Genomic DNA, 15073 nt, shown 5'->3' on the forward strand with positions numbered 1-15073 from the left:
AGCAGATTGACATGTTCAGAAAACTAGTTTGCTGACAGGAAAAAAAAGAGTATGAATAAACAGGTCATTTTTCTGAATGACAGACAATGATTGGTGGGATACTGCAGGAATCAGTTTTGATCCCCAGCTTTTCACAATATGTATTAGTGACTTGGATGAGGGAACCAAATATAATATCTTTAAATGTGCAGATAACGCAAAGCTGAGTGCTTCAGTATGATTTGTATAAGCTAAGTAAGCAGGCAAATGCATGGCAGATGCAGTATAATGTGAATAAATGTGAGGCTATCCACTTTGTTGGCAAAAACAGGAAGGTAGATTATCTGAGTTGGCTGAATAGCTAGAGAGAAGAATGTACAACATGACCTGGGTGTCATTGCACAGCAGTCACTTAAGTTTAGCATGCAAGTGAGCTGGCAGTAAAGAAGGCAAATGGCATGTTGGCCTTCTATGCAAAAATTTCAGTACAGGAGCAATGATGTCTTTGGCCTTGGTGAGGTCCGCAGGTTGGTGTCCTGTTTCCCTGACGAAGAGGAGACCACATCAGGCGCAATGAATACAGTAGAAGACATTTGTTGAGGCATAGGTAAATTTCTGTCAGATGTGTAAGGATTCTTTGGGGCCTTGGATGGAGGTAAGGGGGAGGTGTGGGTGCAGGTTTTGCACTTCTTGTGGTGGCAAGAAAATCCCAGATGGCCTCCTTCTTGAAAGACTACAATTTTCCCTCCCACCTGGTTGATGATGCCCTCCAGTGCATCTCCTCCAATTCCTTCACCTCCGCCCATGAACCCCACTCCTCCCAATGCAACAAGGACAACACCACTCGGTCCTTACCTTCCAGTCCACCAACCTCCGTATACATCGTATTATCTTCCGTCATGTCTGCCACCGACAGACCCAATCACTAGGGATAACTTTCCCTCCCCGCCCCTATCAGCATTCCAGAGAGACCATTCTGTCACTCACTCTCTTGTCAGATCCACACCCTTCACCAGCCCTACCCCACTCCCAGCACCTTGCCCTGCACCACAGGAAGTACAAAACCTGAACCAACACCTCCCCCCTCAACTCCATCCAAGGCCCCAAAGGATCCTTCCACATCCAACAGAAATTTACCTACCTCCACAAATGTCATCTACTGTATCCGTTGCCCCCGATTTGGTCTCCGCTACACTGGGGAGACAGGACACCAACTTGCAGATCGTTTCAGAGAACATCTCTGGGATACCCACACCAACCAGTCCCACCGCCCCATGACTTCAACTCCCCCTCCACTCCATCAAGGACATGCAAGTCCTGGGCCTCTTCCATCGCCAAATCCTAACTACCCAACACCTGGAGGAAGAACACCTCATTTTATGCATTGGGACCCTGTAACCCCACTGAATTAATGTGGATTTCACCAATTTCCTCATTTCTCCTCCCCCAGCTTATCCCAGTCCCAAGCCTCCAACTCATCATTGTCTTCTTTACCTGTCCATTGTCTTTCCCATCTATCCGCTCCACCCTCATCACCAATCTATCACCTTCTCCCCCACCTTCATCTACCTATTGCATTCTCAGCTATCTTCTCTCAACCCCATCTCCCCTTCCATTTATCTCTCAGCCCCTATGGCCCGCAAGCCTCATTCCTGATGAAGGGCTTATGCCCGAAATGTCAATTCTCCTGCTCCTCAGACACTGTCTGATCTGCTGTGCTTTTCCAGCACCACACTGTCGCATATTGATACAGTCTGACTGAATTACTGAGGTGTGGAGAATAGTGCTGAACATTGTGAAAACATCAGAGAATACCCCCATATCTGACCTACATTCAAAGGAAGGCCATCAATAAAGCAACTGAAGATGGTTACACCTAAGACATGACCCTGAGGACTTTCTGCAGTAATGTCCTGAAGTAATGAGCTGAAGATGACAGCCCTACCCAGGTTTTACTGTTTTTACATTTTGAGCCCCTGCCATCTCAGTGCTTCATCCAAATACTGACTCATTGGCCAAAGAGAGTGGAAATGGCAGTTAAGTTACCAGAAAGTTTCCTTGCTGGTGTTTATTCTTGACACCACAAGACTTGGTAGGGTCCAGAGTCAATGTTGAGCACTACCAGGGCAATTCCCTCCAATTGTGTCTCACAGCAACCACTTCTAGAGTGATGGTGATGGTCATGTATGGGACATTGTCTTATTCCATTAGTATGATTATATTAGGCAGTTGCTTGACCAGTCTGTGGGGTAAGTGTGAGATGGCACAAGCTCCCAGATGGAGGAGAGCTTGGCAGTATTTGCAGTGCACAGCACTGTATTTTCCAGAGTTGTTTCTGGTATCAATCGTGATGGTCTGTTTGGTTTAATTCCTTTCTTTAAGAGTTAAGAGTCAGCTACATAGTCACGGACCTGGACGCGTATGTAGATCAGAGCAGGCACTTTATGGCTGACTTCACTTATGAACAGATGGGTTTTTACAATCAGTGACAATTGTAATGTTGCTATTAGGTTAGCTTTTAATTACAGACTTTATTGTATTCAAGTTTCACCATCTGTCATGGTGGGATTCGAACCCATATCCCCACAACATTTACCTGGGGCCTGAGGTCACTAGTCCAGTAACATCACCAATGCCCCACCACCTCTCCCCACTGAAAGCCATGTAAAAGGTTAAAGGCACTAAATGGCTAACTTCTGTTCTTACATTTTGCAGATAAACTTGCATTGACAAAAGTAATGTTAATCTCTACAAAAATTAACATTTGGTAGTAGAATAGAACATAACAGAGTGATTACTTTCATGGCAAATATAAACTACAGAAAAACATTTGAAGGAAGTACTTTCAAATTAAACTATTCATCTTAATAAATATTATTGACATTACATTTTTGATTTCTCCCGTGTTTACCAGGTCATGAGATCATTCCTTCATTAGTGTTTCCCTCCTCCCCAATGACTCATACTGGCCAGAAGGCAAGGGTTCAAGTTCCACCTGCTCCAAAGGTATGTTATATCATGATTAAAACTATCTATGATAACTGTTTGCCTACCTTTCCCTGGAAAGTTATCTGACATTTTTATTGAATTTTTATTTGATCCACAAATAATTTTCTTACTTACTTAATTTCTTTCTCAACTTACATGTGCCCATTGATTGCTAGGACCAATTCAATGACATAGTGGTCCCGAAATCTTTAGGGACTATACATTTGTATGGACCCACTCAGCAACAGAGGAATGATGGAATGGACTCAGATTTTAGGAACAGCTCATTTGCATGACTGGGATGAGGCCTGATAAAAAGGTGGCCTATAATGAACATCCAATCTTACATCATTATCACATTTTTCAACTGCTCTACTGTTGCTGAATATTGCATAAGTATAAATTTCTTCAAATAAAATAGTTGAAGAAAATTGAGGCCATCCTTTTGGTCCATGCTCCAAATACCCTTTACTAGTTGCTGATGTCATCCTTCTCCCTGGCAACATTATGCAATTAAGACAGTCTGTTCAGAACCATGGATCCATATTTGACCCAGAGATGAGCTTCTGACCTTATATATACAGGCACTATTAAACTGAAATCTTTCTACTTTGGTAACATGGCCTAACATTCCATTTCTGTAAAATTGACTTTGTCCTCATCTTCATCTACTGATGCCAGCTGCTGGTCTAGCAACGTTTTCATTCTTATCTTTAAATCCCTCCATGGATTTCTTCTCATTATTTTTGTCATCTCCCCTATTCCCACATCCTCGAGAAATCTGCACTTCTCTAATTCTAGCTATTTAAGAATTCCCTATTTGAATCGCTCCAGCTATATAGTGAAGGAAGCACTGTCACTATAACCTTTTGCCTCAATATCTTCAATTAATAATTTAAGTTACTCCTTAAAATTCATATTTTTGACAAAGCTTTTGACTATCTGACCTAATATGTGACTCAATGTCATATCCTCTTGTGAAGCACTTCAGTACATTTTATTCAATTAAAGGGACTATATTAAAATACATTATTGCTGCTGTAATATAATTGATATGGAATGAACTGATATAGTTTTTCTGAAGCAAATCACATTCTTTACCAAATTTCCAATCAAAAAGAGATCAGATAGCAATATGTTGGATCATCGAAGAAATGCAGAAAATGTTTGCATAAATCTCTGATCTCACAGAAAGATCTTTTCCTAATTTCATCTAAACTCACCTTTCTGTTTACGGACAAAAATGGTGTGGTTAAGTAAATTAAAATAAGTTAAATCATGTTGACAGATCTACTGAGAAACATTCACATTGAGCATTTATATAAACTTTGAAAGATCTTTTACATGTTTTTGAATGAATCAATTCAAATGAACAGTAACATCTATAAACACTTACGTTCTGCAAAATGAACTTAATGATAACATCATGAAAAATTTACAAACATGAGGTTTTTTAATATTGTTACCTCTGGGGACTAGCTCTTTTCTATAAAATGAAGAATATAATGTGACCCTTTCTAAAGTCTACCTCAGTGACCTGACTGTTAAAGATTAAAGGAAGATTTGACTGTTTAGCTAGAAAGAGGGTACAAGGTATTCATACCCAGAGACAATTATGTTGACAATGGAGAGACTGATAGCCACCAAAGTCCCAAGAAGTTGTTGAAAATATCAAGTTGTAAATAGTTATGTTTTACACTGTCTATTTACTTCTAATATGAAAGACAGCTGATTTGTCAAGGCTGGCCAATCAGCATTTCTACACAAATACAATGCTCAGGCCCCTTAATTAGCAATCCAGAGAACCAGGCCACCCTTCTGAGGAAATGGGTTCAAATCTCACCATGGCAACTGGCAGAATTTAAATTCAATAATAAATTCAGTTGATAAAAAAATCTGGAATTGAAAGCTTGTTTCAATAATGACATCTACTGAATGATTCTCAATGTACTTGTGAACCAGTGTGGTTTACTATTCTCCTTTGGGAAGGAAAACCTGGTCAGCTCACATGTGAATTTAGACACACAGCAATGCAGTTGATACTCAGAGGAGAATTCAAGGTGTGCCAACAAATAATCACCCTTGCCAGAAATACCCACATTCCATGAACAAATATGTAAAACAGGATTTGTTTCATCATGGCTTTGACAGGGCAAGAGTTTCTAAAGTGTCCTAAAACTTTCAGATATAGCAGACTGCTAAGGAGAGAGCAACTGGAGGCCAAATGTCTCAATGGGTAGCTGCAAGGGGTATGCGGATAAAAGTTTGCACTTGGTTAAAAGATCAAATTTGTGCGGATATAAAATGAAGCTGGAATATTCACTGAATTTGAATGAGGGGGGGAAATAATCAGGAAAAACTTTACTGTAAAAGACAGTTCACGTTACCAGTCTAGCAACGGATAGGAATGGAAGTAAACTCATAGGAACTAAGCATTGCTTTGGGCTGTGTCTAAGAAATTCAAATGACTACTTAAGGGGCAGTTTAAAGTATAAACATGAAGTGGCTTTTCACTTACATTAAAAACGAAACGGTAAAGTTCTCTTCTATTGCTAAAAATATCAGTTAGTGGTTAGACAATAGTGCTTTTAGTCTCTATTTTACAGAAAATGTCTTAAAAGCTATAATCTTGTTGTGTCATTATTTCTTTTAGAGTAAACAGTCTGCACAGGGATTGTAACAATAATGATCACTTACCCATAAAGGGCACACAGAGGCCTCTTGGTTCCAGATTTGGGCCTGTAAGGCTTAGGTTCACCAGCCATATTGATATCTGAAAGAAAGGATACTGGTCAACTTAATACCCACATGGTGCACTCAATATACATGTTAAACCTTGCATGTACTATGTCATAATTCCAGTTGATGTAACACCAGACAGGTCAGACTGTGCTGTGATACCGACTTAATAGTTTATTTTTATATTTAATTGCCATAAGAGGTCAGTCACTGAACATATTGACAAGAGGCTGCCAATGTACTTTGAAGAAAAGAACATATAAGAACAGATAAAAGAACATACACAAAAGAAAATAAATGAAATGTATTACACTAAATAAGAATTATTGGAATGAACTCATTACAAACATCAGAAATAAAGATTCATTCTTTTTATCTCAGCAATGCCCTTACAGACACTCAAATCCCCATGAAGAGCCATCCTCTCCAGGCACTAAAGCTTCTCATTTGGCTGGCATAGCTCTAAGCACTCTCCTATTGGTAAATCTCTGTGCATTCACTCAATACTTTTGGTTTCATTTAATGTTTCTTCCAAGACCCTTGAAACAAACTGTTAACTCAGCTTACTATTACTCTCAACATGGGTTCCTTTAATCCATGACTTCAATAATACTGAGAGTTCTACAGAAGAGTTTTATTGGAGTCAAAATGTTAATTCAGTTTCTCTCTTCGCCAACATTATCAGATCTATTGAGGTTCTCTAGCAGGTTCTGTTTTTTCAGATCTCCAGTATCCGTGGAACTTTGCTTTTATTCATGGCTACAAAAGCTTTGGAGAATATCTTCCTCCATGACACCCTACAGCCATCTGCATTTAGAGGTTTCTTCTCACTGACTTCACCACAAAACCTCTCCCCAGCCCCAAATGCTTGAAGGCTGCGCATAACAGCAATACTGCTGTCATTGACCTCTTCGCTCTGCATGAACCTTCTCTCTCTTTCATAGTCCAAACACCCAAGTCAGAAAATATCTAAACAATTATGTTCCCAGGTGACTAGTTGGTAAAATCACATGACTTCTTGTAAATACTGTTTTGAACTCAATATTCAAAATTGCTCTCTGCCCTTCGAAAAGGTCAGATTTTCACATAACTGAAAAATTAAAATCCATTTCCCTGCACTTTATAACTCAGGTTCTCAAAATAATAATAGAAAATGGACCTTCATAACATGCCAAACTGAGAATATTTCAGAGTGCACTCAAAGCATTTCGAAATTCTAAGTGCATGCATACAATCATATCAAATGACAGCTAATCTGCTCCTTACCACTAATAGCTAAAGCTGCCACTATCACTTATTTCAGTTGATTCATATTCACTGGGACATTTCCTAAGTAGATTTCTTACTAGGTTGACTTCAAAAAAACAAATTTCAATTAATGTAATATTTTAGTTTATGTGACTCTTACCCATCTTCTTTTGTTTCCATTCATTAGACAATTTCTATGTTATGAAATAAACATTTTGGTTATGTATGGTGGCGCTGATGCACAATATACTCAATATTGTAAGAGAATTAAATACTTTTCAATTGTCCATAATTTTACATGTGGTTACATATTTTAAGTCTTTTCCCCCTTGATTTGGCAATTATCGCCTTTCGGCTATGCCTGAATCTCCATAAATGATAAGCTCATTGCTAATTATTTCAGGTAATTAATCTAAAGTGCTTGGTCAGCCTACTGTGACAAAATGCGTAAGGTGTGGACAAAACTATCATGACAAAACACCACATTATTAGATATGTGTGAGATAATTAATCTCACTCCAACCACCATCGTAGTTGAGTACTAGAGGCTGGATATTCACTGCTGAAGCTCAAATCAAAAAATTTCCAAACTAACTGGACTGCTTTGGTTAAAAAGTTTCACAATTTTTGCTCGAGGAGAAGAAGGGTGGAGGAAAAGGTACATTTGCAGGATGAAGTAGGTGAGCTGACTAGCAGATTAGTTGCAATATCTGCCCTAGTTCTCTAGGACGCCAGAGAACTAGCTTTCCAGTCGTTTCAAGGGCAACTGTTCCAGTTGTTAGGTTTTCTACCCACTCTTAACTCTTCATACCTTCTGCACCAACTCATGCGTCTACCAATGCCCCTCAGATCCTGTATGCCACTTCTATAACCATTCACACATTATTCATTAGGGGTAGACTATCGAAATGATGTGCAGATGAAAAGAAATATACAATTCTAACAATCTAATCAGGCTTCAATCTAATACTTTCTAGTGAATCTAATACTTTCATTCATAAATTCACAAAAAGGCTTTTAAATATCAAGTGGTTCATCTCTTACAAAAATGAACTTTCAGTCAATCACCACAACAAAGGCAACAAGTCTTTTACTATCCTCTCTAAAGTGTCAATCAAATTAAGAACTTAGAATTTCCTCGTGAAGATAATTATGGCTTTTGAAACTCAGCCACGTGTTTATAATGTAATAATAATAGTATGAATAACCCTTCATCCAATGGCAAAGAACTCATTTCAAATTGGTCAGCAAGAGCTTAGCGTTTCCTTTAACTTGCCATAGACAGCCTGTCAATCTAAGCAGCCTAGCAGCTTTTTATGTCTGAAATGCAAGGGATTTAATAACTTCAGAACTTGACTGTTATACAGACCTTAGCCACTTCCAAGAGCATTTAAAACCTACTCCATCAATTCATGACTGGCATACTATGGGTTAATGTCTTTGCAGCAGTCTGAGGACCTCAACCCCTTCACTTGATCCCACATCTTCATACTCTCTTCTTTCCTTACAAATTATTGACACATGTCACTGCCCAACATCTACATGTCACCTCCCCTACAATTCCTTCTACTTTTCATGCACAGAAGTAATTCCACAACATCAAAATTGCAAAAGACATATGATGATAACCCATTGTCTTTTACACAGGGCCTCTAAGCCATTTGATCCTTTTATCCCTCCTCTTCCTCTGTCAGAAGTATTAAAACCAACATTTTCTAACACCTTTCTGTTCTGAAGAAGAATCATATTAGATTTGAAATGTTAATTGTATCACTCTCTCCAAGATGCTGCCAGGCTTACTGAGTTTCTCCAGTATTCTGTGTTTGTTTCAGATTTCTAGCATCTGTAGTATTTTGCTTTCAATAATACAGCTACCCATTTTATAACTAACCTCTTTCTAATTACATATGCCACCCTCATTTCCTGTAGATTTTAGTTAAAAATGCAATAATTAATATGTACTGTTAAAATTTATTGGAAGTCAACAAATTGATTTTTCAAAAACAACTAATGAATGGAATATGGAAATTGATGGCTGGGTCAGCATTTCCTACCCACCCCTGACTGCCCTGCTAAGTAGGGGTGAGCTACCTTCAAGAACTGAAATCGTTGGTGTGTATGGGTACCCGCAGTGCTTTAGGAAGGGAGTTCTAGGATTTTGAGTCAGTGACAATGAAGGAAACTTGCAGGTATCTGCTAAGCTCACCCTTCGAGGAGGTAAAGTTCACTGTTTGGAAAGTGCTGTCAAAGGAAGCCTGGAGAGTTACTGCAGTGCATCTTGGAAATGGTTCACATTGCTGCTACCATACATTGGTCATTGAAGAATTAATGTTGAGGGTCATGATTGGTATGCCAATAGGACAGATTGCTTTCTCCTGGATTGTGTCAAGCTTCTTGGGTGCTGCTGGAGCTACATCTATCCAGGCAAGTCGAGAATATTCTATTACTCTCCTGACTCAGGCATTGTAGATAGCGAACAGTCATTGGGAGATAGAAGGGGAGATACTTGCTAGCCTCTGACCTGCCTAGCCTCTGACCTGATCTTGCCACAGTATGAGTATGACTGGACAAGTTCAGGTTTTGGTCAATCGTATCCCCTAGGATGTTGATAATGGGGGATTCCATAATGGTAATGCCATTAAACATCAAGGGATGATGGTTATATTCTCTTTTATTGGAGGTGGTTATTGTTTGACATGTGTGGTGTGAAATGTAATTTGCCACTGATCAGCACAAGCCTGCATACTGTCTAAAATTTGCAGCATTTGGCCATGAACTGTTTTAGTATCTGAAAAATCATGAATAGTACTGAATATTGTGCAATTATCAGTGAACATCCCCACTTCTGACTTGATGATAGAAGGAAGGTCATTGAAGATAATTGGGCCTCAGACACTTTCCTGAGGATCTCCTACAGGGGTATCCTAGTGCCGGGCTCACTGACCTACAACAACCATCACCATCTTACTTAATGCCAGGTATGACTACAACCAGCAGAGAGCTTTTCCCTAATTCCCACTGACTCAAGTTTTCCTAGGGCTCTTTGATGCCATGCTTGGTTAAGTGTGGTCTTGATGTCAAGGACAGTACCTCTCACCTCAACTCTTAACCGGAGTTCAGTTCTTTTGTTCATGTTTGAGCAAAGTCAGTAATGAGGTCAGAGGTTGAATGACCAATGGAATGCAAACTAAGTGTCACTGATCAGGTTATTTCTTTGTGAGGGTCACTACATAATACGGTTGACATTCACTTCCATTATTTGCTAATGATTGATAGTACTCCGATACGGTAATAATTGGCTAGTTTGAATTTTTCCTGCTTTTTGAGCACAGCACAAGCCTAAGCAATTTTGCATATGTTGGTAGATGTAGGAGCTGTACTGGAACAGCTTGGCTATGAGCCTCAGTGGCACAAGTCTTCGGTGCTCCTGACAGAATGTTGTCAGGGCCCATACCCTCTGCAGTGTTCTTCATATAATGTGGAGTGAAACAAATTGCCTGAAGACTAGAATCTGTGGTGCTAGAGATCTCAGGAGGAGACCGAGATGGACTCTCCACTTGGTAATTCTGGCCTGAAAAACATTAAAAATACTTCAACCTTATTCTTTGCACTGGTGATGGGGATATTTGAGGAGCTTTCATCTCTTGTAAGCTGTTTGATTTCCATTATCAATGGCAACTAAATGTGGCAGGACAATCAAATGTGGATCTGTTGGCTGTAGGAATAGCTTAGTCCTGTCCATTGCATGCTGCTTCCACTGTTTGACATGCAAGTCATCATGTATTGTAGAATTACAAAGTTAACACCTCCTATTTAGGGTAGGCCTAGTGATGCTCCTGGTATACGCTCCTGCACTTCACATTGAAACAGGTTTGATATCCCAACTTGATGGGAATAGTAGGGTGGGGGACATGCTAGCCATGAGGTTACTGATTGTATTTGGATGTAATTCTGCTGCAGCTAATGACCCACAGTGTATCATGGATGTTCAGTTTTGAGTTGATAAAGCTGTTTGAGGTCTGCCCCATTTAGCACAGTGGTGAAGCCATGCAACATAATGCAGATATGCTCAATGTAAAGACAAAACTTCAACTCCACAGTGACTGTGCAGTGGTCATTCCTACCGCTACCGTCATGGACAGTTACACCTATGACAGATAGATTTAAGAGGACAAGGTCAAGCATATTTTTTCTGTTTTGTTGATATGTTGTGCATAGTCTTGCAACTATATGATTTCAGACTCAGGCAACTAATTCAATAGTGGTATTGCCAAGTAACTCTTGCTGATGGACATATTTTTTCTTTATTCTTGTATGGGACATGGGCATCATTGGCTGAATTTTGTTACCATTCTTATATCTACCCTTGAACTGAGTCAGTTGTTAAACCATTGCAGAAAGTAGTTAGAAGTCAAACATATTGCTTTGGTTCTGGACTCTCATGTAACTCAGACCAGGTAAGTATGGCAGATTTCCTTCCCTATAGTGCATTAGTGAACAAGACGGGTTTTTACAACAATTAACAATGATTTCATTGATGCCATTAGACTAGCTTTAAATTTCAGATTCTGTTTTAGTTAATGCAAATTCCACCATTTGTCATGCTGGTAAACCCAGGTCTTCAGAACATTAGCCCTATGTTTCTGGAACACAAGATTGCTAGTTCAGTGACATTACCTCCCCTTTTCTTATTTTTAAATAAATCTGGGCAATTCGTGAAGTAAATTTTATTTTGTAAACCTGTCGGTTTCTTCAATTCATTATTTTAGAGATGTAGCCATCGCCTGCATTTTAAAATGCTTGTTTTGGATTCAAGACTTTCACCTGTAGCCTGATTTTCAAATAAAGGGCCTTCAATTAACTGGGTGAAGTTTGATTGACCTCTTAAAAATAATGAATGTATTAGCTTGCTTTCTGGTTTGCAGAATCTCACGTTCAGAATATTTTTGTCATGTCCTGAAATTAATTCTCATTTCCTTCAGGACAGTATGAATATTCCATGAAGTCCAGGGAGATCAGTTAATCTTAAATCCTTATAATTTGAGATATAGCTTTGGTATACTGGTTATAAAATTGTCTAAAAGCTGCATCTACTGCAGAAATGATCTTCTAGTGAATATTTTTGGGAGTAAAGTAATTGCATATTCATTTTCATTTTCATAACCAATTCTGTATTTTAATACTCTAGACAATGCACAACAATATGTGAGAGCTGTAAAGGACAACGCACAGGCAAAAAATAAGTTTGAAAATGCAAAAATGTGGGAAGACTTTGAAATTGCTTTGATATGTAAGTATAAATGTAAAGTTTAACAGTGACTTTCTAGACAATTTTTAATTGCACGGTGGACTGGGCACTCACAATTATTAGATTTTATTGAGAACACAGGCACATATATTTCTGACCAGCATTTCTTTCCTTGATTAGGATGAAGACCAGCACAACTTAATTTCCTTATTGCATACAATATGGACAAAACCTTATAACAAAGGGTGTTAAGGGCCTGGAACGCGTTGCCAGAGGAGGTAGTGGAAGCAGACAGAATAGCAGCATTCAAGCAGCACCTGGACAAATACATGAATAGGAAGGGAATAGAGAAATACAGATCCTCTAAGTGAAGAGAGTTCCAGTGTGAAAGGGCAAAATGTGGTGGCACAGGCTTGGATGGCAGTAGGGCCTGTCCTTGTACTGTATTGTTCTTTGTTCTTCTTTGTATAAGGGTCTGAATAATGTAGGGTAAGGCAGGAAACAGAACAGAATCAGGCAACAAGTGGTGAGGCTAATCTTGGCATTGAGATAATCTCACTCCATCTTTTACACAGCATAGTGAGGTGAGGCAATGGTGAGATGTTAACTGCTGGAGATTAACACATTTTTATAATGCCCTGTTAACAACACAACTCACCTCATTTATATTCAGCCTCTTACCTCACCAAGTCAGCTGGATGTTGGTAAAACCTTACAAGTAAAGTATAGCGGGGCAGATTCTGCTTGCTCCAAACAACCTCCATATTAGAAACCAGACACCAATATCTCCGGGACACCAGCTATACAATCCCCATAAACCACCGACATTGGCATCTGACATAGGTCAACCTCTAAGATCAATCCTGGCACATCTCTGATCCACTTACAGGGCACTTTGACATCATCAATGGTGCACCTCAGGCTGCACAGAACCATAGAATCCATACAGTGCAGAAGGAGGCCATTCAGCCCATTAAGTGCACACTGACTTTCTGAAGAGCATCCCACACAGACCCAGGCGCCTATCCTATCCCTGTAACCCCGCATTCACCATGGCTAATCCACCTAAGGTGAACATCTTTGGACTGCGGGAGGAAGTCAGTGAATGAAGAGGAAACCCAAGAAGACTTGGGGAGAACATGCAAACTCCACACACACATCCACCCGAGGTTGGAATCGAACCTGGACCTTTGGCACTGCGAGGAAGCAGAGCTAACCGTGGAGCCACTATGCTGCCCCACACATGACCTCATCCGGGCCAATCTGTCAGCTGCAGACACACTTGCCCATGACAGTCTCAGCATTCTTGTGGAGACAAAGTCTCACCTTTACGTCAAGAATACCCTCCATCATGCCGTACGACACTATCATCATGCTAAATGGGACAAATTACGAACAGAACTAGCAATTCATCCATGAGGCACTCTGGGCCATCAACAGCAGCAGAATTGTACTCCAACATAATCTCCACAAGCAACTAGCATTGCGAGTGTGTGTGCTGTGCTCAGGGACATGCACCCAACTCATGAACTGGACCATACTGTCCCACCTGTGCATCACCCCATCCAGCAAGATTTGTCCCAGGATCATCTCTGTCCACAACCTTCAGGGCAACTCTGGGCTGACCATATTTGTCTGGGTGCACAATGGGCTTTTAAAGATGACTTGGGCGCAAGGGATGCTGGCGTTTCAGCATACATCTGCTGGATGGCAAGTTGTACTGGGAATGAATCATGGCGAGAAGGAGCAGAAATTGGATGTGAAAGATGACATGGGAGAATGGTAGTTAATGAAAGAGGTGAGCTTGGTTCAGAAGTTGCAGGAATTTGTTTATGAGTACGTGAAGCTTTTTAGGTGCCAATAGTGATAATTTTTTGAAAATGTATTTGCAGGGATTTCATCTACTCACTATATTCAAAGGTGAAAACACATAGAATAGGGAAAAGATGTTTTGTCCCTGTATAACTAAATTACTGACCAATGTGCTTCATCAGATGTTCCTCTGCCTGCAGCTATTGGATCACCTGGATACAGTGAATACAGGAAATCTGTGAGAGGTGAAGCACATGCCTGTAAGGCAGCCCAATCTTATTTTTGTTATTTAAATGAATTAGCAGTAAATCAGCTTGGCCCCATTTGAAAATGTGCTTGCCCTGCCTGATTTTATTTTGTATCCATAGTACCCAAGTAACACAATAAGTCCAGATGCAGAAACTGAAACATCTGCTCCTTTGTGAACACTTGAAGTGTTATATCCCAGGTGGGGGTTTTACTAAAGCATCAGATTTCACCATAAGCAAGCATTACAAACTCATCTCGCTTCCCAGAAGCTGTGAGGCATTATCTGAGAAAGAAATAACAAATGCATTGTGCCCAGTTATATAAATGCAAAAATATAGATTGATTTTAACTTTTTTCACATTTAATCCTTTCTATGTTTCCCTGAGGAATTAAATGGTACCTGCAAGATCATCAGCATTGTGATGAATTAAGGCTCCCTCTGGTCAATTCCTATTAGGAACACCATAAAAATAGCAAGAATGTTTGATGTGTTCTGCTTCTAGCAACATTGTCAACATATTTATAGAGTCACAGAGTCATAGAGATGTACACTCTCGACTCTGTACTCCAGCATTTGCAGTCCTCACATTCTCCTTACCATTAAGTGTATAGGTCCTGCCTATTTGCTCTACCAAAATGTAGCACCTCACATTTATCTAGATATGTTGATAGATATTTATCTATAAACCCCATCTTCCACTCCTCGGCCCTTCACCCCATCTAATCAAGGTCCCGTTGCACTCTGAGGCAAACTTCTTCACTGTCCATTATACCATCAATTTTATTGTCAGAAATTTACAAATTATGCAA

General features: G+C 39.7%; 1 protein-coding gene across 6 annotated transcripts in view; it reads right to left on the reverse strand.

Annotated features, from left to right (window-relative positions):
- The window catches only part of LOC122549028 (RNA-binding Raly-like protein), a 634594-nt gene that overhangs the window by 252396 nt on the left and 367125 nt on the right, over window positions 1-15073 (reverse strand). For 5 of the 6 annotated variants that reach the window (XM_043688161.1, XM_043688162.1, XM_043688165.1 and 2 more), the window contains one exon: window positions 5665-5740. In XM_043688161.1, coding sequence (XP_043544096.1) covers window positions 5665-5740 — 76 coding nt within the window. Of the gene's footprint in view, window positions 1-5664; window positions 5749-9317; window positions 9323-11196; window positions 11208-15073 lie in introns of those variants that run through there. The other variant, XM_043688166.1, reaches the window with a different exon arrangement.

This window comes from Chiloscyllium plagiosum, chromosome 4 (genome assembly GCF_004010195.1).
Source record: "Chiloscyllium plagiosum isolate BGI_BamShark_2017 chromosome 4, ASM401019v2, whole genome shotgun sequence".
NCBI classification, from domain to species: Eukaryota; Metazoa; Chordata; class Chondrichthyes; order Orectolobiformes; family Hemiscylliidae; genus Chiloscyllium; species Chiloscyllium plagiosum.